At 36.4% G+C, this 25539-nt stretch overlaps 1 protein-coding gene across 2 annotated transcripts; it reads left to right on the top strand.

Moving 5' to 3' along the window:
- The first annotated feature begins 1271 nt into the window (after positions 1–1271).
- On the top strand, positions 1272–25535 carry LOC123714741 (thyroid adenoma-associated protein homolog). 2 transcript variants are annotated; one of them, XM_045669206.1, is made up of 27 exons: positions 1272–1460; positions 1630–1795; positions 1970–2203; positions 2417–2666; positions 2787–2968; positions 3196–3410; positions 5074–5258; positions 5335–5525; positions 6188–6326; positions 7889–8044; positions 8599–8795; positions 15985–16099; positions 16225–16367; positions 17003–17173; positions 17789–17950; positions 19892–19967; positions 20094–20278; positions 20585–20723; positions 20844–21074; positions 21218–21370; positions 21436–21555; positions 21993–22096; positions 22261–22345; positions 22424–22593; positions 22846–23555; positions 24580–24842; positions 25076–25535. In XM_045669206.1, the coding sequence occupies exons 1-27, from the start codon at positions 1358–1360 to the stop codon at positions 25328–25330; spliced, it is 5100 nt and encodes a 1699-aa protein (XP_045525162.1). In that variant the 5' UTR covers positions 1272–1357; the 3' UTR covers positions 25331–25535. The 2 variants fall into 2 exon arrangements, with proteins under 2 accessions (XP_045525162.1, XP_045525163.1); XM_045669207.1 differs by lacking the exon at positions 21436–21555.
- Positions 25536–25539: the final 4 nt, after the last annotated feature.

Raw genomic sequence — 25539 nt, 5'->3', positions numbered from 1 at the left:
AGCCATTAATCTTAGAGTATCGATTTCATCCGAAAACGATGTTAAATTTAAACGATGGTATATGGCTGAGGCTATCATGTTAGAGTCTTTCGGAAATTGATCTTCGGTCCAAACATAAGCAAAAGTGTTCTCTTTATTTAATTGTGATTTTGACGAGCCAAATGAAAGTATATAAACTATAACTATACTTCACTCCGGGCCACCGCTTGCAACTCTATAAAGCTGAAATTCGGCCCCACATGGAATACTGTTCTCACCTCTGGGCGGGAGCTCTCCAGTACCAGCTCCTTCCACTTGACTGTATTCAACGAAGATCGATTCGAAACATAATAAATTTAATTATTTTAAAATATCAAAACTAGGTACTCATAGTAGTATTTACTTACCTCTCTAATTTCAGCAAGTTTATCTTCCATTCTTTCGGATTTCTCTGTCGTTTCCGAGCTTTACTTTTATCCAAAAGGTTCGGGGAACCACCTTCTTCGTAAATATTTACTTTGAAAATTACACAATATCTTATAAAAATATTAACTTTTTCACGACAAAAACACAACAAGAACATAGCCATAAGAGTTTTGGGTAACGCCGAACGCGTGATCGAAATATCTGATCGCTATTGGCTAGTCAGGACTTCGCCGCTTTTTGAATTAAACAATGATGGACTTTGTCGTGTTCGAAACTTACTTTAAAGTAGATTTTCTATTGAACAAAGTTGTGTTTGGTAAGATCTGATAAATCAAAACTGTGCGTAAAATAATCGACATTTTAGAGATATAAATATGTTACTATATGAAAAAAATGGACTTAGCGGTTTTTGAAACTATACCCCTCATATATGTAATGTTTTAAATTTTAATATTATGTACTACCAAGACATATCAAATCGAAGAATTAATTACTTAGTAGTGTGGCTTGGATGTAGACACCGTATCTCACATACTATTTAATTGTCTCAAACTAACTTATCCTCTTTATGACGTTCATCCCCCTAAAGTCTCCCGTCCTTTAAGTGTTAAATGTTTGTGTTTAGTCCATATTGTAAGTTTTTATGTAAATATATAAAAAGCAATAAAATTAAAGTGTAATATATATAGTGTAATATATATAAATTATTCATAAATAGGAAATAGTATTTAATAGCGAAGTACCTTGTGGGTAAATAAAAGCCATAAACAAGAAAAAAATTACTTAGTAATCAAAAATGACAATTGACTTTTTGTTGGTTATTTTCAAGTTTTCCGCCACGATGATTTTTAATGAATTTGTAAACAATAAACATTGACATACAATTTAAGAAATTTCTAAATAATATTTTGTGGAACAATATTTTTATATATAAAAACGTTACTACGATAAAATGAATGGGCTGTCATTAAGAATAAACGGTGGAGGATGCAAAATCAAAAACCCCATAGGAGTCGAACCCATATCAATTCCAGAAGATTACATTAATAACTTATGTAAGTTAAAAGAAGAAAGAAGAATTCTTTATATATCAGGAATACAATTATTATAATTGGCTTTAAAAATATTTTTTAAATTCGCTTTTATAATTAGAAGGAACACTACATTGAAGTTTATTATCATTAGATCTACATTTGAAAAAGTTGTAATATTTGTATTTTTCAGACGAGCATCATAATAACTTTCTAAAAGCTACTAGTGTTGATCAACAACTTTCATCCTTAAAGGAAATATTTTTGTCAGAAACTTGTAATAATGAAAATTTAAGGTTTCTAGTTATTGTATTTTTACAAGCTGAACAAAAACATCCCGTCAAAAGTTTCCTATCACGGTATTTTTTTTTTAATAATTCACATATATTCACCACCAAATTGTAATATTTTATTATTAGAGCTAGTAATTAAAACTATACTACTCTTAATAAAGTCTCTTTCATGTTATGGAAAAACTCATACTAAATAAATACAAAAAGCTACTGAATTAAAAGGGTATTTTATTTTCACAGATGTATAGCTAAAAATATTGATATTCAGGAGGCATTTTCTGTACTGCTTTCAAAAGAAATAACTTGTATGATGCAAAGCCAGTTTACAAGCTATAGAGATTACAAGGATGTTGTAACTAAACTAGCTACTTGTATAGAAAATTTTCCCCCAGGGGCTGCCTCTTTTAAGAACTTGGAAGTCTCATTAGCTTATTATTTTAGAGATTGCCTATGTTGTGTGGTTTCTACATTGAGGTAATTAGTAATAGTATATTTAAAGGTACCCTTATCTTAAAATATCTCTAAAATATATTAATGATAAACAAAAATACTATAATTTTAAGTACTTTAATAAATCTAAATGATGAAGGTTTGTTTCTGTCAGATGTATACCTAGGAGCATTGAATTCTGGCATTTGTTTGAATTCTATATAAAAAAATCTTTTATGAGCTTGTCTACTTTTACAGTTCCAATACATTATCACCAACAGAGAAAACAGAGTTATTTAACTTATCACATCTGACATTGCGGTTATTACTTTACATAGTTCAGAAGGTGGGTGACAAAGATAAAATTGTTTGTACTTTTGAAGAGATCACAAGATCAGTGAAATGCATATTATTTGATGAAGATGCTCCAATGGACACAAAGTCAGTGTGTGGAATGTTGCTGGTGGCAATGTATATTTTAGAGAATGGGGATACTTCTTGGATTGATGTAAGTCTTCTATAAGATTTTATCATTGATAATAACTGATATTTATATTTTATTTTATGTATATATAAAAATACAGCACCACATTATTATTACTATTTATTATTAAATTTACCGTTTCAGCTGCTATCCTCATCTACCCATAATTCAAGCCTTGAAGAACTACTGTCAAATAACGCTGCAATGCTTAGTCTGTATTCAGCAATAGCTACAGTGGTGCCAGTACAACAATTACATTTGATGCATGTGGGCACTGGAGTAGCTGTAATAGTTCTTATTGATCATATATTAGCTATAGGCGAGAGGTAAAGCTTATTTTGATTTAATATTGGTTTTGCATTAAGTTTTAATTTCACTAGCTAAGTAAACTAATATGCTTGTTTGCTCTATTCATTTTAATATAGCTACAGATTTTGTGCCTGTTTTGTGTTTGTGTCCGAGGACCATTATTTTTGATTCTAATTGTGAAAATGTAGATTAAATAGGTGGTATATAAATACACTATATTAATAAAGTAATGTAATAATTTCAGGATGAGTTCAGACTCAACCTTTACCCTAGGTGTAACCCGTAGCCTAGTACACATTAGTAAATCGCTAGATAAGTCATCGATGGGTGTGAAAGTGACGGATTGTCTTCTAGTATTCGTTTGGGCACATCTAGAGCATTATATGGACAGTGTAAGACACCTAACGTCGCAGATGTTGAGTAATATTGTGAGGTATTCTTCAAGGCTAGACAGACAAGGTAAATTATAAAGAATCCAACCACACATTACTAACAATGTAATGTGTGGTTGGATTCTTTGAAAGAGTATATTTTGAATATCTATTTTAACCCCTCTACCTCGGCTGGCTCGGCTATACAGATTTTATGGACATATAATAATAAGTAAAATTTCATCTCAATCGCGCTAAAAACACCGAAATTGTTAAATCTTATGTATTTTTTACATAAGATTTTATACATCCGTTTAACTAGGCAGTTGGCATCTTCTAGGAAGGAGATGGAAATCCAGATATCAAATTTTTTCCTAAATCTTAAACCTGATGACAGTTAACACTTATAATTTTTCAGTATACCTGATTACTTCAAAAAAACAGTTTATGAATGGCCTAATTCAAATTCTCTTTGAAAACATTCAAAAATGGGATGCTATACTACCCTTACCACCACGCCGCCCTAAGTAGCTGATCAAAGTTTGTTCAAGCACTGTATCTGTCACCATTTGCGCAAGCCGTCAAAGTTTACGTGATATGAACGTTGGGGACAGAGACAAGGGTCCCTACCACGCCACACTGTGATTTTAGCCAAGTATCACAGGCCAACTTGGTTTTGGGCTTTTCGTCTAGAACTTCCACTCTATTGAATTGCTGGCAATTCTTGATCAAATGGAGGGTGGCAACGCTTAGGTAGTTGAAAACTTTTTCAAATCTTCAGACCATACACTTGTCTCTCTCTCGATTTTGGATCTGTATACGAAAACATCAAATCATACCTCTAATTCCTTCCGTTTCGAAATAAAAAGCGAAGATTTCAAAATAAAAATGGTCATGTATATTTCTAATAGGTATATTTATAATAAGTAAACTCACGTTGACTTTTTGGGTCTAAGGCATGGCACATGGCGATTTTCTCACGAGGTTTTCCTTTACCATACAAACGACTGTTAAATCTCCTCCGTTGAGAAATCTTGAGCTAAAATCAAATTTTCGTCGCAATATTAAAAAACATCTACTTACTCAACAAAAATCTCACGTAATATAGTTTTCAATCCGCCCAAAAATATTTATTTATCTAGTTCTTAACAATTATTCTTAATTTTAATTTTATTTTATTTAAGTTTTTTTTCTTCATTGCTTACTCTGCTAACTTTTAATATTATAATTTGTTTCTACCGAGTATTAGATTCTTATTTGGTTTAGCAGCGTAAATCTGAGCCAGGGCCAATTACAACCACAGCACACACGCATTACACAATTAAACCATTTTCTTTAAAAAAAAATGTTATCTCTATTATTATTCTTTATTTATTTATTTTTATTTTTCTATTATTATTATTATTTTGTGTTTCTGTGTGTGTGTTTTGTTAGTAATAAATGTTATGTCTATTTTTAAATGCACATAGACAGTAAGTCCATTGGTGCATATCCGGGGACCGTAAGTTCGAAAGAGATGAGAGACGCACGTTAAAACCAGTTTGTCAACACTGTTTTATTTAGTATTCACATTCATATGGCTAATATACTTTGACAGTTTATAATCAGTTCCATTTAGTTTACATTGGACAGATTTTTTTGTTCTGGTTTTCATTATCAGATATTAGATATGTTGAATTGGGTGTGGTAACGTTATATATAAAAAATTTAACAAGTATCTTACCTAATTTAATTTAGATTACACGTTTCAGGCGATAAAACTGGAGTTACCAGCATAATAAAAGCGTTGAGGAGCTTTGACAGGAACCGCAAGAGTTTCTACTTGACCCTAACGTCTCTGACCAATGAGCTCGGGGCACAATATGTGATGGAGGCGTTCCCAAATATTATTAAAGAGGTCATATGTGCCTTAAACGTACAGGCGGTACAAGCCAGCGTTAGTATGCGAATTTTAATGTGAAAGTGTTTTTTATATAGGGTATTTACTATTACACTAATAATTTCAATTTCAGGCCACGACATTTCTAGAAGTTCTTCTTCAAAAGGACATGAAAGAGCGTCCCGGTAAAGAGGCGTACGAGGGTTGGGTGACGAGCATAGTGCAGCATGTCTCCACTCATTCCCTGGACTCTGCCGTTATGAATATTCTGGAAGATATACTGGCCCTCGCCGTGAAGGTGGATGAAAATATTTTGGAGTATATGTGAGTTTTAATATTAGTATTTAAATCAGATTTTTCAATTTTAGTGTTTTTAATTTGTAACCGTTGCGTCGGTTACAAATTAACCCATAAGGTAGACATGTCATTTAAAGTAGTCTTCCCTCGTAACTGATACGCAGAAAGGAACGATGTTCGAGGGAAATCAGTACATGATAAAAGGCATGGCTGAGATTCAGCTGCACCATCCAATCACATTGTTGTAGGAAATTTGGCATTGGGTGGTGATGAAACAGATGAAAAGATTCTGGTTTTGTGACTTTAAGGATTTTTAGTTGGAAATGACTAGATTTTTGTTCTTTGTTATTATAAAAAGAGAAGATATGAACGACGAAGTCAGCGGTGTCGGCTCCAGTATGGATTTCCAACGAAGTTGAAACTGGAGTTTGCAACTTTTTTAAGATTTCCCGCGTTGATAGTACTAATGCCGGTTTTTGATTAAAAAGTATTCGAGCAGAGGTTATTATTTTTAGAATGAAAGATGATGGTTTTAATTTAATAGCTCATCGAGTCACTTGTGCTTTATTTTTTTGATGTTATATTTGCACTCCCCGTTTTTCTTCATTTCGTGATCATCAATGTTGTGGCTGTGCCAGGTTTGTACGTCATGCTCGATACCTTTTTTTATTTTTTTCAAACCTTTCCAGGTTGCCATATGTCACAGAGGCTACGAGTAATCTGAAGTGCGTGCTAATGTTACTGAGCGTTATCCGTCGTTCGCGACGAACTAGTGACGTCATTGGATACGAACTGCTCGAGGTTGCGGCTGTCGATACAGTTGATGAGGTAGACCAGTTTAAAGACTACTTACTATGTATATGATAGTACTTATTCGGGGATCTAGTATTTTGGGATTAAGCGAAAAAATACAATTTGTCGATTTTTTATTAACTTAGAGAAACTATTTATCAAGTCAACGATGTTCGCAGAGAGTTTAGTATGAGAGGACAAAACATGGAGATGGATAAAATAATGCACTAAAGGCGTTTTTGAAAGTGTTTTTAACCGATTAAAAAAAAGAGATCTGTATGTGACGTTGATAGAATTGAATATGCTTTAGACTTCCTACTACGTATCTCGTAGGAAGGACGCTTTGTATGTATGTCTGTCCGTCCGAAGTTAACTTTCTTTTTATATCCAATTGGGTATAAATAAATAGATAACATTGGAATATAGTATGGTATATTCCAATTTAGGAGAAAATTCAAGTTTCGGTTTAGTATTTATTAAAATATTGATATCCTGGCATTTCTTAATTGGTTCCCGATTATATATTAGGTCCTTACATATGAAAGTGGCGTATTTCGTACTAGCCACTTTAATCACGATGTTCTCCTCTTTGGTAAGGAATCCCAAATTCAAATTTGTACAGCTATTTACTCATGTATTTGTGCTTCGATTACCGTCATTCATTTGTTTTTTTCTTCTGTTTTTTTTTGTTTGCGTCACTCATTTTACAAAATGGAAAACTTAAAGTATCGCATTATTTTCGAGTACTAGTTCCGCCGTGGCACTAGTGCTGCGGAAAGGGTGAATGATGTGTATGACGGTCATGTTGCAAAAGAAAACACAGTTCGTTTTTGGTTCCAACGTTTTCGTCCTGGAAATTTCGACCTGCAGAACGAGCCCCGTGGACGGCCTGAGACCCAAGTTGATAATGAAGTATTGAAGGCTATTGTGGAAGCGGATCCATCGCAAACCACGTCCGAGTTAGCTGTAGGCTGCGGTGTTAGTGATAAAACTGTTTTAATTCACTTGAAGCAAATTGGGAAGATTAAAAAGCTTGAAAGGTGGCAAACCGGCAAACGCGCGTCGACTGCTGCGTTACATTACTGAACCGGCACAATAATGAAGGTATTTTAAACCGAATCATTACTTGAGATGAAAAATGGATTCTTTACGATAATCGGAAGCGCTCAGCGCAATGGTTGGATCCTGGCCAGCCAGCCAAATCCTGCCCCAAGCGAAAATAACCCCAAAAAAGTTACTTGTAAGCGTTTGGTGGACTAGTGCCGGTATTGTTCATTGCAGTTTTCTCAAATCTAGCCAGACTATTACGGCTGATGTCTAGTGTCAGCAATTGCAAACCATGATGGAAAAGCTAGCGGCTAAACAACCTAGGCTGGTCAATCGCTCCACGCCACTGCTACTTCACCACAACGCTAGACCACACACTGCACAACAGACGGCTACCAAATTAGAAGAATTGATTAATTAAATATATTATATTTAAAAATATTCGACTTTTTGTTCCTCCCATACAAAAGGCCAATTTCATATGTAAGGACCTAATATAAGTAAATAATGTTCACAGGATTATTTTAAACGTTTTGCAAATAATATTCCAGACAAGGATCCTATCTTTATCACTGGTAGTGGAATCTCCGAAGTCAACGGAGATGTTTTTACCCGAAGACTTAAAATTTGTATTGTATTTCCTCAAATACAATTGCAATGCGCAGGCGCCGCACTTTAGACAACTGATGCTGTCTATGATGAAAAAGGTAAGTTCTTCATACGAGTAGGTACCAATTACGTACAGTTTTTAACTACGCAGACCAAGGGATCTTGGTTAGTAGATTAGTGAACGTCAATCTTAAGTGATAAATATATATGTCACAATTTCAACGCGATTAATAATTACAAAATTGGTGTTACTACCGTCGTCCGACATTCTAACTTAATATTTAAACACAGTCAGTGCGCACGTCCGGCGCAGGCGACGTTCGAAACTCAAGTGACTAAAGAATTCACTTACTGCCACGAAACAGTCGCGCCACTGACATTTGGTAGGTCACACAGACTAGGTATTGTCAATTGTCAACGTTGACTGTCTTTCTTTACCATACCACACCGCATTCTACGACTAACTTCAGAGTGGCGGGAATTTTAAAATATTCATTCTCCGACATATATAATATATATACCATTATAGGAATAGAACACAAGAACAAAGTGTCTTTCTCTTAATAGTGAGTAGAAGTAGTGTATAGTGTGACACTTTCTTATGTAATGTGTAATGATAAAGTTTTGGACGATTTTATGCTTAACATTTCAGTTCGTGAAACGCCTCGAGGACAGTTACAAAGTGTTGAGGCGAAAGAGAGAGCGATCAGACTATTATCTCCACTTTGTGGAAGATCTCCGTGAACAGTGTTACTCGGGTCTACTCGCGGGGGCAAATTATAGCCGGCGATTGGTGGCTTTGCAAGTATTGGATTGGATTGAACATGTTTCGTTGGAGGGATATCAGAGGTGATAACAAATTTCATGGAGATGTTGAAATGATTCGGTGATCTTATTGGTATTATTAACTGTTAAAAAGCATTTAAAGAAAACGCTTTTTTACCGGATTGAAGCTATGTTTTATTTTAAACTTATAATTATTTTACATAATTTTAAATTTTTGCGACGTACCGCGTGCGTTACAGCTGGCGTGGTCACGGTGACTGAAGACAAAAGGTGTTGAATGCCAAAAAGTATCACAGCTGTAGAGAAAGTTGACAAACAGTCTGCGAAAATAGAGATCACCGTGAGTCATTTCTGCGAAAACCCGTCATCATTTAGTCGATACCAACTCCGGGGAAATAAATACAGATAACACAACTTTCTCCTCAGAATGATACTTTTGACATTCAACACCTTTTGTCTTCAGTCACCGTAAAGCACGCGAAACGTCGCGAGAAATTTAAAATTATGTAAAATAATTATAAGTTTAAAAAATATACATCCGGTAAAAAAGTGTTTTCTTTCAACGTGTAAAAGCGGGAGAATGTTGCGGGTATGCGCAACGTCAACATCCAGTCCTCATTAACTAATCAATTAAAAATAGTAATTATAGAAGATACCGAATAAAAAGTAAATAACAGACATAAGTAGTGAAATATAAATCACAGGAAATAATATTTTATTCCTCGGAACTAGAAATAAACCGAAAATTTATGTTTTAAATTTTTTTTAACAAATTTTCTACCTCATTCTCGTAAATATCAAAGGAACTAAAAGTGCGTGAACTATTATAGTGCAAGTGTCAAGGAAGAAAGAATTCCACTATAAAATCCTTGGAATCCGTATTGGGATTCGATGTGAAGAAAAGTGTGTACGTAACCTGCGCGACTTTGTACTGTTACGTACTTGATGGAGCATTTATTGTTGTGAAATTTCGGAATAGAAACAAAAATATTACCGTGCACATTTCATTTTATAAAAATAAATAAATAAAAATAATGGATTTTACCGAAGGCTACAAGAAAAACTTCTAAGCTGTAAACAAAAGGGAATGAAATTCCACAGAGCTAAGAAGAAAGAGAAAACTGTACCAACCACACCTCCAGGACGACGGAAATCGGCACAGACAACGGCGGTCCAAAGCGCAGCAGCTTCGACGAGCCTTTCCCGACATATATATACTTATGACTGTGATATATTAGGAATAGACCTATTTAGCAAATTTAATTGTGATTTGGTTTAAGTTTTATATAATTGTAACTTTATTTTTGACAGCGACACGGCCACTACCTTATTGGGAGGAGGCCCTAGTTTTAATTTAAATTATTGACTGTCTAACACCACCACTTTTGGAAATAGACATTAGATTTTAAGACCTCTTAAATATTTTTATATACTGATTATAATTTGATTGACTATATAAACCCGCCTTATTGGACGGAGCTTTATATTATTAGCATAAGACTTGCACGACTGTAGCAAGATTGAAAACATGTTTGGGTTGCGCACACCGACAAAACCACACCCCGCGACCACCGTGGACGCTAATAAACAAGATAAGGTTAGTGCGCAGGCATCCGTACTGTCCGCCGGTGTCAGAAAGAGCATTGATCAGTGGGAGGGGGTAACAAATGAGGAAAAGAAGGCCAGAACCTACACAAATACAAAAACATATAGAAGCAAAACTGCTGAGGCAACAGCCATTCAACAAAGTATAAACTGCAAAAGGGGGGGTTTTGAGAGACAAGACCACGGAGGCATCGACATGCACTGTCCAGTAAGGAAGAGGTGGGATAGCCTGGCCAGAAGCAAAGTAGCTTATTGCTAAGGGCCAGCCAACGGTAAAAGCGATAAAAATTGTGCAGATTAACCTGCAAAGGAAAAGACTTGCAATGAGTGAACTTATTTACGAGGCACAATTGAGGAAAATTACAGTCGCTCTAGTACAGGAGCCATACATTGGAGCCCTGGGGAGGGTGAAAGACTACAGGGGAGTGAAAGTGGTGCAGTGCCAGAATCCTCCGGTGCGTAAAGTAATAAAGGCAGCAGTGTTGATTTTTGACGAAGATATTGGTATTACCCAATACCCCGCACTAACAACAACTAATATAGTGCCTATCAAACTAAAGACCACGGCACAGACTGGCATTGCACTGATCTCATACTACATGGAACCAGACCCAGCCGATATAGAACCCTATCTAAAGCACCTAGAAACGACGGTGAATGAGCTCAAGAGTAGAATAGTTCTAGGCGGTGATGCAAACGCCAAAAGTCCGTGGTGGGGAAGCCCGAAAATAGACGATAGAGGACAAGCCTTCGGAAGTCTGGTAACTGAGCTTGGCCTGCACATACTGAATGATGGGCAGCAACCAACATTTGAGGTTATAAGGAGAGGAACCAGAATAGCCAGCCACTTAGATGTAACAGTATGCACGAGCGACCTATTAGGAAAGATCAAAGATTGGGAAGTAGACATAGGAATGATTTCATCGGATCACAATGCCATATTATTCAAAATTAATGCAAAAATACATCAATGAATCCAGAGAAAGAGTACAACAAAAATTTACAACAGTAAAAAAGCTGATTGGGTAAAATTCGAGGAAGAAATGTTAGTAAATATAGAAAATTCTCAATTAACAGAAGACGTCGTAAGGAAGATAAACAAAATTGAAGAATTGGAACAAATAGTAGAAAAGTTCACAGATGTAGTAATCAAATCAAGTGAAACAGCAATTCCAAAAATTAAAACCGGGAAGAAACCAAAAATGGCTTGGTGGACCGAAGAACTTCAGCTGCTCAAGAAACAGGTTGAAACTAGAAAGAGAAGGATAAGATGTGACGCAGCACGCAGAAGGCAAGAGGTCGTAGGTGAATACCTTGCATCAAAACAAGAGTATGAAAACCGGATCAAACAAGCCCAAACTGAGACTTGGCAGAAGTTCTGCGTGAAACAGGAAAGAGAGAACAATGTGGGAAGGTATATATAGAGTGATAAGAGGGACAGAGACCAGAGTCCAGGATATACCACTTTGCAGGGACGGTAGATACGTTAGCGAAAGGGAGTCAGCGGAGACCTTGGCAAGAACTTTCTTCCCGGAAGACACAAGTGAGGATGAAATTGAAGACCACAAATTGATAAGAAGCAAACACAGTAAACAAAGAGGGACATAACTTAGTCTATGATACCCCTTTCACAATGACTGAACTCGAAACCGCCGCTCTCAGTTTCAACCCGAGAAAGGCCCCCGGAGAAGATGGCATAACGGCGGATATAAGTTGGCCTAACTTATTCCTAACCGTCCTAAACAAATGCCTGGAGATAGGGTACTTCCCCAAATTGTGGAAAATTGCTACAATAATTGTATTGCGCAAACCGGGTAAGACCGATTATACAAACCCAAAGTCTTATAGACCCATAGGCTTACTACCTCTTCTAGGAAAAGTTTACGAAAAGATGCTAATCGCTCGGCTAAAGTGGCATCTAGTCCCGAAAACCTCGAAAATCCAATACGGGTTCATGCCCCAGCGGAGCACTGAGGATGCCCTATATGACGCAGTCACACATATACGCGCAAAGCTGAAACAAAAGAAGATACTAACCAGCGTATCACATCACGATATAGAGGGCGCCTTTGACAGCGCTTGGTGGCCGCAAATTAGAGTCCGACTGGCAGAAGAACAATGCCCATTAAAACTAAGGAAAGTAATGGATAGTTACTTACATGAGAGACAAATAAAATTAACCTACGCTGGACACACGGTTGAAAAAGTAACTAACAAAGGCTGCGTTCAGGGTTCAATAGGGGGACCAACAATGTGGAATTTAATATTGGACCCGCTCCTACAGGACTTGCGAAAAGGTGGTGAGTACGTCCAGGCTTTTGCGGATGACATCGTTTTGATAGCGGAAGGAGAGACCGGTAGTGAGATCCAGCAGAACCTCAACCTAACATTGAACCGGATACATAGATGGGGTATCCTAAACAAACTAAAATTTGCGCCACACAAGACCAAGGCCATGGTGGTGACGCGCAAACTTAAGTATGACACCCCACGACTAAATATGAATAATGTACCGATACAGATGGATAACCACATCCGAATTCTCGGAGTTGATTTGGATGCTAGACTCACATTCAACAGACATGTGGAGAGGGTATGCCGGAAAGCCATTCAGATATATAAGCAGCTGGCTAAAGCCACGAAGATCGAATGGGGACTAAACCAGCAGGTTATCGCGACCGCGTACACTGCCGTTATTGAACTAATCGTAATGTATGCGGCCGCGGTGTGGGCACCCGCGACAAATAAAATCTGTGTGCGGAAAAAACTAAGTCATCTGCAAAGGGGCTTTGCCCAAAAAATTGCAAAAACTTACAGGACGACTTCGTTACACGCAGCAACCCTACTGGCCGGGATACTTCCTCTAGACCTCCGTATTCAGGAAGCCGCTGCCTTATACGAGATAAAAAGGGGGGTCAGCGCGGAAATACTGAAGGAGGGTGAAAAATTAGAGAAGAGAGTGCAATTCGTAGATCTCCCACACCCGGCGAAACAAATGAAACTTAATTACAAGATGCTCACAAATCCGGAAGAAATCGAAAGACACGGCGGCACACAAATCTATACGGACGGCAGCAAAACAAGTATGGGAGTGGGCGCCGCTTGGACGGAATGGAAAGATGGTATGGAACTAAATAGCAAGAAGATGAAGATGGCGCCCTACTGCACAGTGTTTCAAGCCGAATTGACGGCACTAAGATACGCGACTAGCCTTATAAATAAAAATAAGCGTGACGCTAAAATATACAGTGACTCTAGGTCAGCACTAGATGCTACTGTGAGTGGACGATCTCTCGATCCCCAAGTAGCCGAGATCCGCCGGAGCCTGGAAGAGTGCTGCAAAAGAGGAACTCATGTAAGCCTCTTCTGGGTAAAGGCGCACGTTGGTACGCCAGGGAACGAGAGGGCAGACACATTAGCAAAAGAAGCGGCGGAAAAACTCAGATCAAAACCAGAATACGCCGCCTGCCCCCTGCCATATATAAAACATCTAATAAGGCAGAGGACTCTAGAGGTATGGAACGAGCGCTACCTGGGGGGTGAAACAGCTGGAACAACAAAATTATTTATCGGCAATGTAAGAACAGCGTACAAATTAATAAAAGAGAAGCGTTTCACTCCCCAGGTGGCGCAGTTTCTTACAGGGCACGGAGCCTTTGCATATTACCTGCATAGGTTTAAAATTAGGACAAGCCCAACATGTGCCTGCAGTGATGAAGAGCAAACAGTGGAACATGTGCTTTTACACTGCCCTATATTCGCATCGTCCAGGCACGACCTGGAGCAACAAATGCAGATGACTGTAGACCGTGGCGGCCTACAGGACATGTTAATAAAGCACAGACCGTGCCTGGAACGGTTCTGCGAAAAAATTATTAAGTATTTAAAGGAGGCAAACAAAACCGAAAGAACGGGTCTCGCGAGGAATTGCGCCCCGGTTCGCCCATGAATATTGTAAATAAAAATATTACCGATGCAGCCGGGGCGTATTTCGCGACGCCTGCCATTCGCGAACTAGTAGAATTAATTAAATGTATATTGTTTTTATTTTTGGAAAAAATGTGGTATAAAAAGTCCCTGGACAATATGGCAGGGGGGTAGAGGGTTTATCTAAAAAAAAAAAAAACGTGTAAAAGCTATGTTAACAAAAGATAATACTATGTTAAAGAGCATTTAAAATGTTCAAAAGATTTAAATAAACTTGCTGGATATATCGACGGATCCAACAAGGCTCTGGGTGCCCATATGTTGCACTATGTTGTATAGGAATTTGTTATATCTGGCAATCGAACTGCTCAATAGGAAGGGTTCCTAGATGTAATAGATCACTGCCTTCTAATGATTTCATTTGTAAAGGCAAGGTGCCTTTATAGCGCGGAAGAGCATTATTTATTATTATGACATTATGATAATTATTGGCATGCCTATTTTTATATTACGTCTGAGCTTTTTTCAAGGCAATTTTTGCCACACACCACCACTATGTGGAACCAGCTGCCCACTGAAGTATTTCCGAACCAATTCGACTTAGGGTCCTTCAAGAAAAGAGCGCACCAATTCTTAAAAGGCCAGCAACGCACTCGCGAGCCATCTGGCATTGACAGTGTCCATGGGCGGCGGTATCACTTAAAATCAGGTGAGACTCTTGCCCGATTGCCCCTGTTCTATAAAAAAAAACATGGCTGATTGAGGTTGATTTTATTATTAATCAATCTGAATTTACCACTTTCTTTGCAACTACGATTCATTATTATCACTAATGTTGAGAGGTTTTGCTTTATAACCCAAGCGAATCTAACCAACTTAAGAAAATTAATAACTATGGCAAAATATTTCAATTCATCTACGCTTATGAAGATCCAAAGCAATTCAATTCCTCCGAACTTGCATTTATCGCTGACTCATCTCGGGAACTGTCCGATAAATGAGGTTAGCAGACAGTTAAGGGAATTTAGTAATAAAACACGATTGAGATATTTATTTCTCATTCAGAACATTATAATATATATTACACGAGAAAATATGAATAAAAAATATATTACGCTTATTTATTAATTGTATTTTACAATAGTAAAACAATTTGTAATTACATAAAAATAAAGCAGTTACATAACACATAAAAGAAAACTAGAATGAATAATAAATATAAGTAATTAACAAATAACACTCGGCGCTTTAACCGTCGCAGAGTATATTAAACGTTGTACGTGAATACGTTTATGTTACATTTTCGTACAACGACTATAATCGATAGATTATCACGACTGCTGATGATTAAGAGTTAAACGGACTTCTCCGAGTCCAAATCTACTCAAAATTCCAATCTCCATACGCAACAAAATGACCTAGAAATTGCGGCTCATCCTCCTCATCCACTATACGTCACTGTTCTCGCTCATCTTGAGGGATTTTTTCCATGAGATCCATTAGCTATGTAGTGGTATAATTTAATTCTGGATGTAGAGGATAAATACGAAACTACAACGCCAATCTTTACTGATTTTGTTATCAGTTTGGATTGCCCTTATGGTAGCAAAGTTAAGAAGAAGCAAAATAGGCAAATTGTAATATAATAATTGCAGGAATTACCACCGTAACGATGTTTTAATCAACGTTTCGTGAACGCTTTATAATTAAACCGTTTCAGGATTTGGAGAGATGAGCACGTGGACAGACTTTTGTCGCATCTCGAAGACAGTTATGAGAACAACAAAATATTGGCGCTGAGGATCCTGACTCTCTGTCCCAAAGAAACGTTTGAGGTATTGAACGTTTGTTAATTATAAAAATTCTGTTGGATTTTGTACGATTTTATACACCGCATTTATAATTCTAAGGAATCGTAGTTATTATTTAACCTATAATAATTTGTCTTTGGTTTTTTTAGAAAACTTTCTCGATGAGTTTGAAGCTGGAAGATGTTTTATCACAAGCGTCGTCAGTCAAACCAACTGACTGCTCGTGTGCGGCGTACAAGCTGTTACTATTGAGGAGTCGGTGTGAATCATACGTACGGGGCTTGGATGAAAGGTATCAAAACGAGCTAAATAATAATATTTATTTTTTAATAGCTGCTGCTAATTGCTTGCTGTATGAATTTAATTTTTTTTTATTCGTATTAATTCGTTTTGACCCGACCGCATACATTTTCCTGAATGTCATCGAGTATGGTGAAACTATATTTAAAGAAAACACTTTTTTAATGGATTGAAGCTATGTATTATTTTAAACTTATAATTATTTTACATAATTTTAAATTCTTCCCGACGTTTCGCGTGCTTTACAGCGCGCGGTGACTGAAGACAAAAGGTGTCCGAAAAAAACCGCGACACACCTTAAAATCTGAAAATAGACACTGTGAGTCATTTCTGCAAAAATCCTTTATATTTTAGTCGATATCAACTCCGGGGAAATAAATACAGATAACACAACTTTCTCTACAGCTGTGATACTTTTGACATTCAACGCCTTTTGTCTTCAGTGACACGTGACCACGCACGCTGTAAAGCACTCGAAACGTCGAAAAATTTTTCATTTAAAATTATTTAAAATAATTATAAGTTTATAATAATACACAGCTTCAATCCGGTAAAAAGGTGTTTTCTTCAAATTTGTAAAAGTTATTATTAATAAAAGACAATACTATGTGAAACTGTATTTTCCAGAGACACAGATAACCCAGAGAGAGAATCCTTCATCCTTGTGTCCCGCCTCTTGTCTAGGGTGGAAGCGGAAGTGGAGGTTTGCGAGAGCAGCGTGCTGCACGCGGCCAAGGACGCACCCATGTACGGGCTCGTGCACTGCGCGAGATATCTCTTGGAGACCGTCGATGCTAAGTATTTTGTCTTATAATTAAAGTATTGTTAATATAATCATATCGATATTCCTTTGATGGTTTATGATAAAAGCGTTCGGTTATCTGCGATTAGATCAGGTAAAATTTAATTAATATGCAGTAAAAAGTTATTTCGTTTTGAGAACTACCCTCACTTTGTTTGGTGGATTTAAGACCATTTAAGAGATTATAGTCCATGAATTTTAATTATCATAATTTTAAAATATTTTTGTATTATTTTTCTATGTTTTACGATTGTCAAGTAGTTCGTACACAGCAAAATAATTAAGAATAGAGATCTTTTCCCTCGTTCGTAGAAAGTAAATCGTATCTTTTTTCGTAATCGCACTCTTTTTTAAAGTGTTCTTTCGTCTCTTCTGTCAAATACTTTTTACTCTGTGATGAGGGTGTTTGTGATAGCTAGCCAGTCAGTCATAGCTAGTAGATAACCTACCGAAGTAGGTAGGTGGTGTTCCGACGTAATGACGCAAGAATATTCAGTTGGAGTTTGAACGTGCGCTGTCGCGTGCGTACATTTAAACGTATGCCGTAGCGCATTTTTTTTAATTTAGCAACGATACGTGTAGCGTGTGAAATTCTCAATATTTAATTTCAGTGCGATATCGAGCGACCCGGAATGGACACAATTAATAACCAGCATGATAAGCGTATGTCTGCGCGTCAATCACGCCGTGGCTTGCGTGGTCAATAACTCTTCGCCCGAGGGTCATCTGCCCATGGACATGAATGAGGTTGCCATAGAAAAAAAGGATTCCAGGTAAAACTGAATATATCAAGTGTCCATCAGTCTTATAGTTTCAAGTCGAAGCGGTCCAGCTCGGCTTTTTTTTTAATTTTGTAAATATATCAATGATAGGGTGACATACCATATGTGAAGTCCATCCATAGTTGTTCCAATCCAATGTTGGCTCCATTGAATCTGTCCAAAATTGTATTTTATTTACATGAGGAACATTATGTATATACGAGCGAGATACACGTCCCAATTTCGTCTAGTAGATTCACTCTAATATGTATTTTTAATGCCCTTTTGAATTTGTTAAACGCGCTAAAATTGCGAATTTTAAATGGAAATTGATTAAATAGTTACCTCTTCAAATAATTTGTGCGCGGCTTCGGCAAGATAAGCAAACTCGCTCGACGAGTGTTGTGTGTGGTTGTGTCTTTGATCTTTTTCAATGATAAGCCACTATGGAGAGAGCCATTTAATTTTTTTTAAATTAAGATACAAGTGCTATTTTAGATTTTGTTAGTCTCTGTTAAAAATTATATCTAAATAGTGCTTTTATTAATTTATTTTTTAGTATTTGTAAGTTAGAAATTTTAATCAATTTTTAGACAGGTGTCATCAGCGTAGAGAGTGATTCAGCCAAGTAAACCGAGCTCATGAATGTTGTTTATATAGATTAGAAATAACAAAGGACTTAATATAGATCCTTGTGGGTTCGCATGTTACTGGTATTTCTGAGCTTTGAGCATTACCTATTTTGACTGTCTGGGTTCTGTTTGATAGATCAATTCAAATCTTTTGAATAATTTTACTGCATAATCTTTTATTCCAATAGGTTCTAATTTTTTAAGCACTAGGTTGTGGCTTACGGTATCAAATGCTTTTTTTTAATCAATAAATACACCCAGCGCCATTTTTTTAGAGTCAATATTTTGCTTTATATCACTAATGAGATCGGCTGTGGCTGATAAAGTGCTGCCTTTTGATCTTAAACCGTATTGGCGTTTAAAAATAAAATTATTAGTTTGTAAGTAAGTATCAAGTCGTGAATAAATTATCTTTTCTAATATTGAAGGAAGAATGGATCGGCCTGTAATTGCCGGGGTCAGTTTTAGGGCCTGATTTATAGATATGAGTAATTTTGGGTTTCTTAAGAGAATCCGGATATTCACCTTTATGCAGCAGCTTATTAAAGTAGATCGAGAGATATTCAGAGATATCATTGATAATACATTTTGTGGTTTTAGTGTTGATTCCATCTATTCCAGTACTACAATTTGTGTCTAGTGTTTTTATTATATTGGTGATTTCAAGTGATGTGCATGGATTAAAGTTAGATAATTCAGCCTTAAGTCTTTGAGGAAGGTCTAGGGTAAAATTAGTGTGAAATTGTGTTGGTATTTCATTAGCTAGTTTTAGCCCTATGGTAGAAAAGTATGTATTAAAAGCTGCACAAATATCGGTTGTTTGAGTTAACTTTTTGTTGTCTATTAGAAGTTTTGAAGGTGTGTTCTTGATGAAGGTGTGAATCTTTGTTTAATTTGTTACCACCCAATTTATTTATTAGACTCCACATTTTTTTGGGGTTTTTAGCGTATTTAACAAATTCGTTGAAGAAGTTTATTTTTATTTTGACAGTGTCTCTTGTAGTAGTATATTGTGCTTGAACGGCACAATATACTATTACAAGATATTGTGCTATATTTGTAGGATCTTTTTTCAGTTCAGCACATAGTTGGTTTATAAAATTAATTGCACTAATAACTTCTCCACTTATCCAATCTTTCTGAGGTGGATCTTTCGTTTATCTCTTTTTTTTACTTGTTTGCATTTCCGTACAAAGTCCTTAATCGTCTCTTCTAGTGCAGAATAATCAAGTGTTGTTACATCTAAATTGTAGGTCTTTTCAAACATACAAAAATCTTTTCTTCATAATAAAATATAAATTAAATTAATCTTTTATTTTAGTAACGTTTGCCTGGAAGACGGACGACCGGTCACTGCGCAGATGGTGTTGCTCTGCGCTTGGAGATCGGTCAAAGAGGTTTCGTAGAACATTTCCTAAACATTTATTTTGTTTCCTAAACATATGTTATATTTATGACTTGGTTTGACAACGCCCTCTATTGGTACACACCGTTTTCAAATTAAACATGATATCCCTTCCCAGGTATCCCTTCTCCTGGGTGTGATATCTTCGAAGCTGTCGATAGAAGGGGAATGTGGGTCAGGCGGGAGTGTCAGCGCTCAGTCGGTTTGCGAAATGGGAGAGCATTTCACCGCTCTGTTAGCCGAGACGAAGCACCGCGGCGCGTTCGAGCAGGCCTACGTCGGCTTTACCAAATTGTTGACCAGGTCAGTTGGGCCCGGCTTTGCTTTTCAAACTCTTTATTCTCAGACAGTACATAGATCAATGTGGTTTAAATATTTTTGCTGAGTTTAGTCTTTCGTTTGGATATGGCGGTACGGATGCATCTATGATTCTTAATGTTTTGATTTTGTTTTCAAGATATTAATAAATGTTAATTGAAGTCAAAACAATAAAAATCTGCATACATATCTAGCCGTTAAACGTTTTGTTTCATTGTACAATTTTGAGTAGCAAAGACTTCCTTTTAGGATATCTTTAGATTTTTCTGCTTCATTGTAATATTTTTAAAGGCTATGGCGCTGTCGGAGTCCCAAATTACACGAGCTACCGAAGCGGTGGCTGCGAGAGTTGTTGGCGATCATTGAGAGCGGGGATCATCACAAGTTGTGTGCCACCAGAAGGAGTGCCGGCCTGCCTTTTATGATACAGGCGAGGCATTTAGACGTTTAACTGAATTCCTTGACATTATGTGTTTTCGATGTCTTTGTAAGAGTTACTCTGGTCTTTTGTCTAAACAATGAATGTGTGTTAAACCTCTGGACTTTGCAGGCCCTAGTGATAACGGAGCTCCAAGTGACGGGCAACCCCAAGTGCTTCTCGCAATGTATGCGTACGCTGTTGCACGTCGGCAAACAGAGCCCGTCGGTGGAGGCGCGTACGCACTGTACGAACGTTCTACGCGCGTTATATAGAAATACGAACCTCGACGACGTGGTGGCGGCCTATGTGGGGGCGGGATTGCTTCTCGCGTTGGAAGGCTTCGAAGGGAGCACTTGGCAGGTGGGTTAAGTTTTCTTTTCGTGAAATATGTTGAAGTCCTAAACGAGTTAAACTATAAAGTTCTAAAATATGATTTTCTAATACTTTTTCAAATTCTATCTTATAAAGAAATTCCTATTTATATATTATCAGTATATTTCTAGGAGAGAAATTCATCGACGCTGCTATTCAGCGCCCTGATGGTCCGGATATTCGGGGTGACCCGGGGCAAGGACCCGGATAATCTATGCGCTCGCAACCGGATGACCGGACGCATATTCTTTTTACGATACCCGGCGCTGGCGGATTATATGGGGGTAGGTTTTTGTGAGACAGAAACCATTTTTTCTTACTTTATTTTATTTTGTCCAAAATATTCCAGAATAAATTAGCGGAAGCAAACGATACGGACAAGTTGCTTCGTCCGTCCGTGTATCCCGTGCTGCTTCTCCTCGCCAGACTTTACCCGTCCGCCTTGGAAGGGACCGTCTCTAATATAAAGGTGAGTATAATACTTTACTCTCGGAATGCGGGAGTTCGGAAGAAATACATCTGTGTGGGCATGGGTATCCGGAAGCTATATCCAGGATGCTCCCTTCCCTCGGTGAAATAATATGCGCTGGTTCGGCTGTCGCGCGTCAGTATAATAAAAAAGGAATCCAATAATGGATAAGACTAAAACTAGCACTTACCATCAACGGTGGCGTATCTCACTCCAAACACTAGATCCTTCAATGATGAATCAAAAAAAGTAAATGCTATACGGTATCCGGTACATATTTAGTGCGCACGCGACAGCGGTTAAAATATAACTCCCTTGCGGCATTACGCCGGGTCACCACCTATCATCTCCGTGTTTCAAAGTCAAATCGACAATTGTCATGCTTCTTTGATTGACACCGATTTAGAGCGAATAATATCAATACGATAAATTTCCAGCTAGTGTCATTCATCCCACTGGTTTTGGCGTGCGCGAGTAGCCCCGTGCTGAAGACTCGGCAATTGGCCGCTAGAGCGATGGTTCCGCTCATATCGCCGCATATGTGAGTTGTTTAGCTAAGTTTTATTTAAAATAACAACTTTCGATCTCCCATTCTATAGAAGTCTATACTAGTCTTTAACGAACGATAATTTACTTTAATATTTAAGAACCTCGACTAATATATCATAATAATATTTATTTAAAAACATAATAACTAAATTTCAGGTATATATCGCATGTTGAGGCAATGTTGAAGTTGATGAACGATCGTCTGATAAAGAAAAATTACTGCCATGGGCTCATATTGCAGGTAACATTAACCTACATTTATTGAACTGTATGGAAATACATAAACTCATAAACGTTTACACCGAAAACATTTTTTTAGTTAATAAAACTATTAGAAGCTCAGCCGGATGATCTTTGTTTGGACAAATTAAATGATCTAGAAGAAGTCCTTTTAAATACTAAATGGATCGTGGAGCAGACACTCACGCGCATGCCTTGTTATCTACTCACTGATGATTATGTCAAAATGCTCGACTTAGTTATACAAAGGTAAAGTGTTCTAAAGAAATATTTGTGTTTCAATATAAAATATTTTTATAAATTTTGGTTAATTAATTTTAAAACATTAAATCCACTTCTAATTTACTTAGCTTTAGAATTTTTATATGATTTAATTTCCGAGAAATCGTTATACATACTCTAGTTAAATTATCATTCTCAAATTCCTACAAACAACATCGCTATTGTGCTTACAGGACTTACAAATTTGCTAATTTTGATTTTGTTTCAAACATATTTCAGATTTCCGGAAGAAATTTACGCAAAATTAATTAACGATATAAAACCGCTCTTGAATGATATTTTATTTAATGGGTCGAAATCTATTATTAATTCTGGAAAATTCGTCTGTTTAGCAAACGTTGTCAAACTTCAATTGAGCATTTTAAATATCCACAACGATTTAGAGGAAACCAGTGTTTTTATACAAAAATGCTTAAAGCACGACACGTACGAAATAGTCTTAGTTGCATTAAACTTGCTGGCGACACGAAATAAAATCCAGGTAATATCAAATTCCATGCAATTATTGAGAAAGGCCAACTATATACAGCTTTTATGCCATGTATTGGACAGTAAATACCTTGAATGCACGCAAAAAGCGCTGCAACTGTTGGTTCTAGAGGGAGATACGCAACGGGACATAATACACGCAAAGTTAAAGAAAAACCATGTCAACGATACAATTTTACTAGAATCGTTGATATTTTTACTCGAATCCGAGCATGAGAATTTAACCCATATTTATTTGAAGAGTTTAACTGGTTTTTTGAGTAAAAAGATCATGGGATCGAGTTTGTCTGGGAAAAGTGTTTTAGAAGCAATAAGGGTGGTTTTCGCGTGTGCGTTTTCTCATAACGCGGATGATGTCAGAGAGGTCGTTGTCGAGTTTCTAGAGGAGGCCTTCGAGAGGTTATTGGCTATGGATATCGATTTGGATGAGAGCGAATTGTGTAAGTATAAAATCTGTAGTAATTATAATTCTTATTATTAATGTATATATATTAAACTTCTGAACGCACGCGTAAATATTTGACAGCCAATATATATTAATCCTTATTCATTACTGACATTATTATACACTTTTAAAATGTAAAATACACAATTATCGATTATATATTTTTTTTAAATCCGTTCTTTAATTTGAGGGAGGAGAGTTTAACGTATCGACGAGATCCGTGACAGATGACACGTTTGATAATTGTCAAATGAAACCATGAACATTTTGTATTAATACTGAAATTTTTCATTTTATTTAATTTATTCGTAAATTTTCCAATGTTTTAATAGTTATTCGAAACGGAAACAAATACAACTAATCAAAAACTATGAAAATAGGTCTCGCCTTTCTCAAGTTATACGTCTTTTAAGACACGACTTTGTTTTATATATTTATCCATTCATTTTTAAAGTAAAAAGAATAACAAACATTCATAAATGTTATTTTGAAATTACTGTCCATGAGTAACATTTTAATATTTGTCATATATATATATGTGTGTGTGATTTTACTGTATTAATATTCTACTGGAAATAAAGTAGAAGTATGTAGATATTTATATGTATAAAATATTAATAAAAAATCCAGAACAAAGTGGTATATTAAAAATGAAAGTATCCACAACAATTTTAATGTGGGAACAGTCCTTCATACTGTGAAACGGTTTGCCTTAGCTTACTACACGCTACATGACCATGTGAATGCTGAAGCAATCCAACTTCTTGATACAGGAGGGATAAGACGCCTAAACCTTTTGAACTACTAAAACTAGTGTAGTGTCAAAACATATTAGAACACTAAGACAACAGAACATATTTGAACATTATCTTTGTTTAAGCTATTCACTAGTATTGTAGAAGCATAATATTACTTATTAGCCATAATTATTGTGTAGCCTAGATAGTAATTTATGTAAAGTCGCGAGTTTTGTTTACTTAATTGTAAGAAACAATTTCAGAATACAATGATTTTTTCAGTTGAATACAAAGCAACTCTGTTCTGCACTATAGCCATACTATTAGAAGATGACGAACAAACGTACAGACAGAGGATCGCTTGTATAATAACCAACATGTATAATAGAAATCATTCCCACGAGAGTCATGTGATACCCAGTAGAGCTGTAGAGTTCTTGATGGAAATTGTGGGTAGTTGCAAAAATGGAAAGGAGATATTGTGTGTACTTTCTTTGTTGGACTTTAAGAGTGAAGTTTGCATGAACGATGAAGTTAATGATGAGGTAACTATACAATGTAACTGTAACAGATCATGAGTTCAAGTTCCTGTCAACAAAAAAATGAAACATTTTATCGTTGTAAAAATGTTTAATGTTGTGAACAACGTTCAAATCCGGGAGACTGGATTTTCATTAACCTAATTAGTCCAAGAGTCCCAAAGTAATTTTGTCTTATGACATAAATAACTATGTATTGTTATTATTTCTTAAAGTTAAATTAATTCTTTAAATTCCAGTGCCGCGTCTTCGACACAAATGAACGGTACAACATTTTCTCCGAAGAAACAGTTTTTACGGCAACATGCGCACGCGCACTACAAAAGTGGGAAAAGTCAGATCTTCTACGATATGTGCATTATAGTATAAATAGGTATAGACAAACGTTTAAGTCTTTGTGCGGCCAAAACTTAAGTGAATTTCATAAAAATAATACTACGAATGCTAAGGTAACATTATTGTATCATATCTCAAATACCCGAACCGAAATGTGATTTTTCAGTGTAATTTAATTATTTTATTCCTTAAGGATTGAGTAATTATTCTTTGTTTTAAATTACAAGTAAAAAATCTGTTACCTATAATAAATAGTATTTATAAAAGCAGCCAACATATCTCAGTGCAAATGTTATGAAGGTTGATCCGTTCCAATAAAACTTCACATTTAAAATTGTTATGAATAAAAACATATTTTATTTACAGT

This window comes from Pieris brassicae, chromosome 9 (assembly GCF_905147105.1).
Source record: "Pieris brassicae chromosome 9, ilPieBrab1.1, whole genome shotgun sequence".
Classification (NCBI taxonomy): domain Eukaryota; kingdom Metazoa; phylum Arthropoda; class Insecta; order Lepidoptera; family Pieridae; genus Pieris; species Pieris brassicae.
The sequence above is the reverse complement of the archived record's forward strand: the minus strand, read 5'-3'. Positions and strand labels throughout refer to the sequence as shown.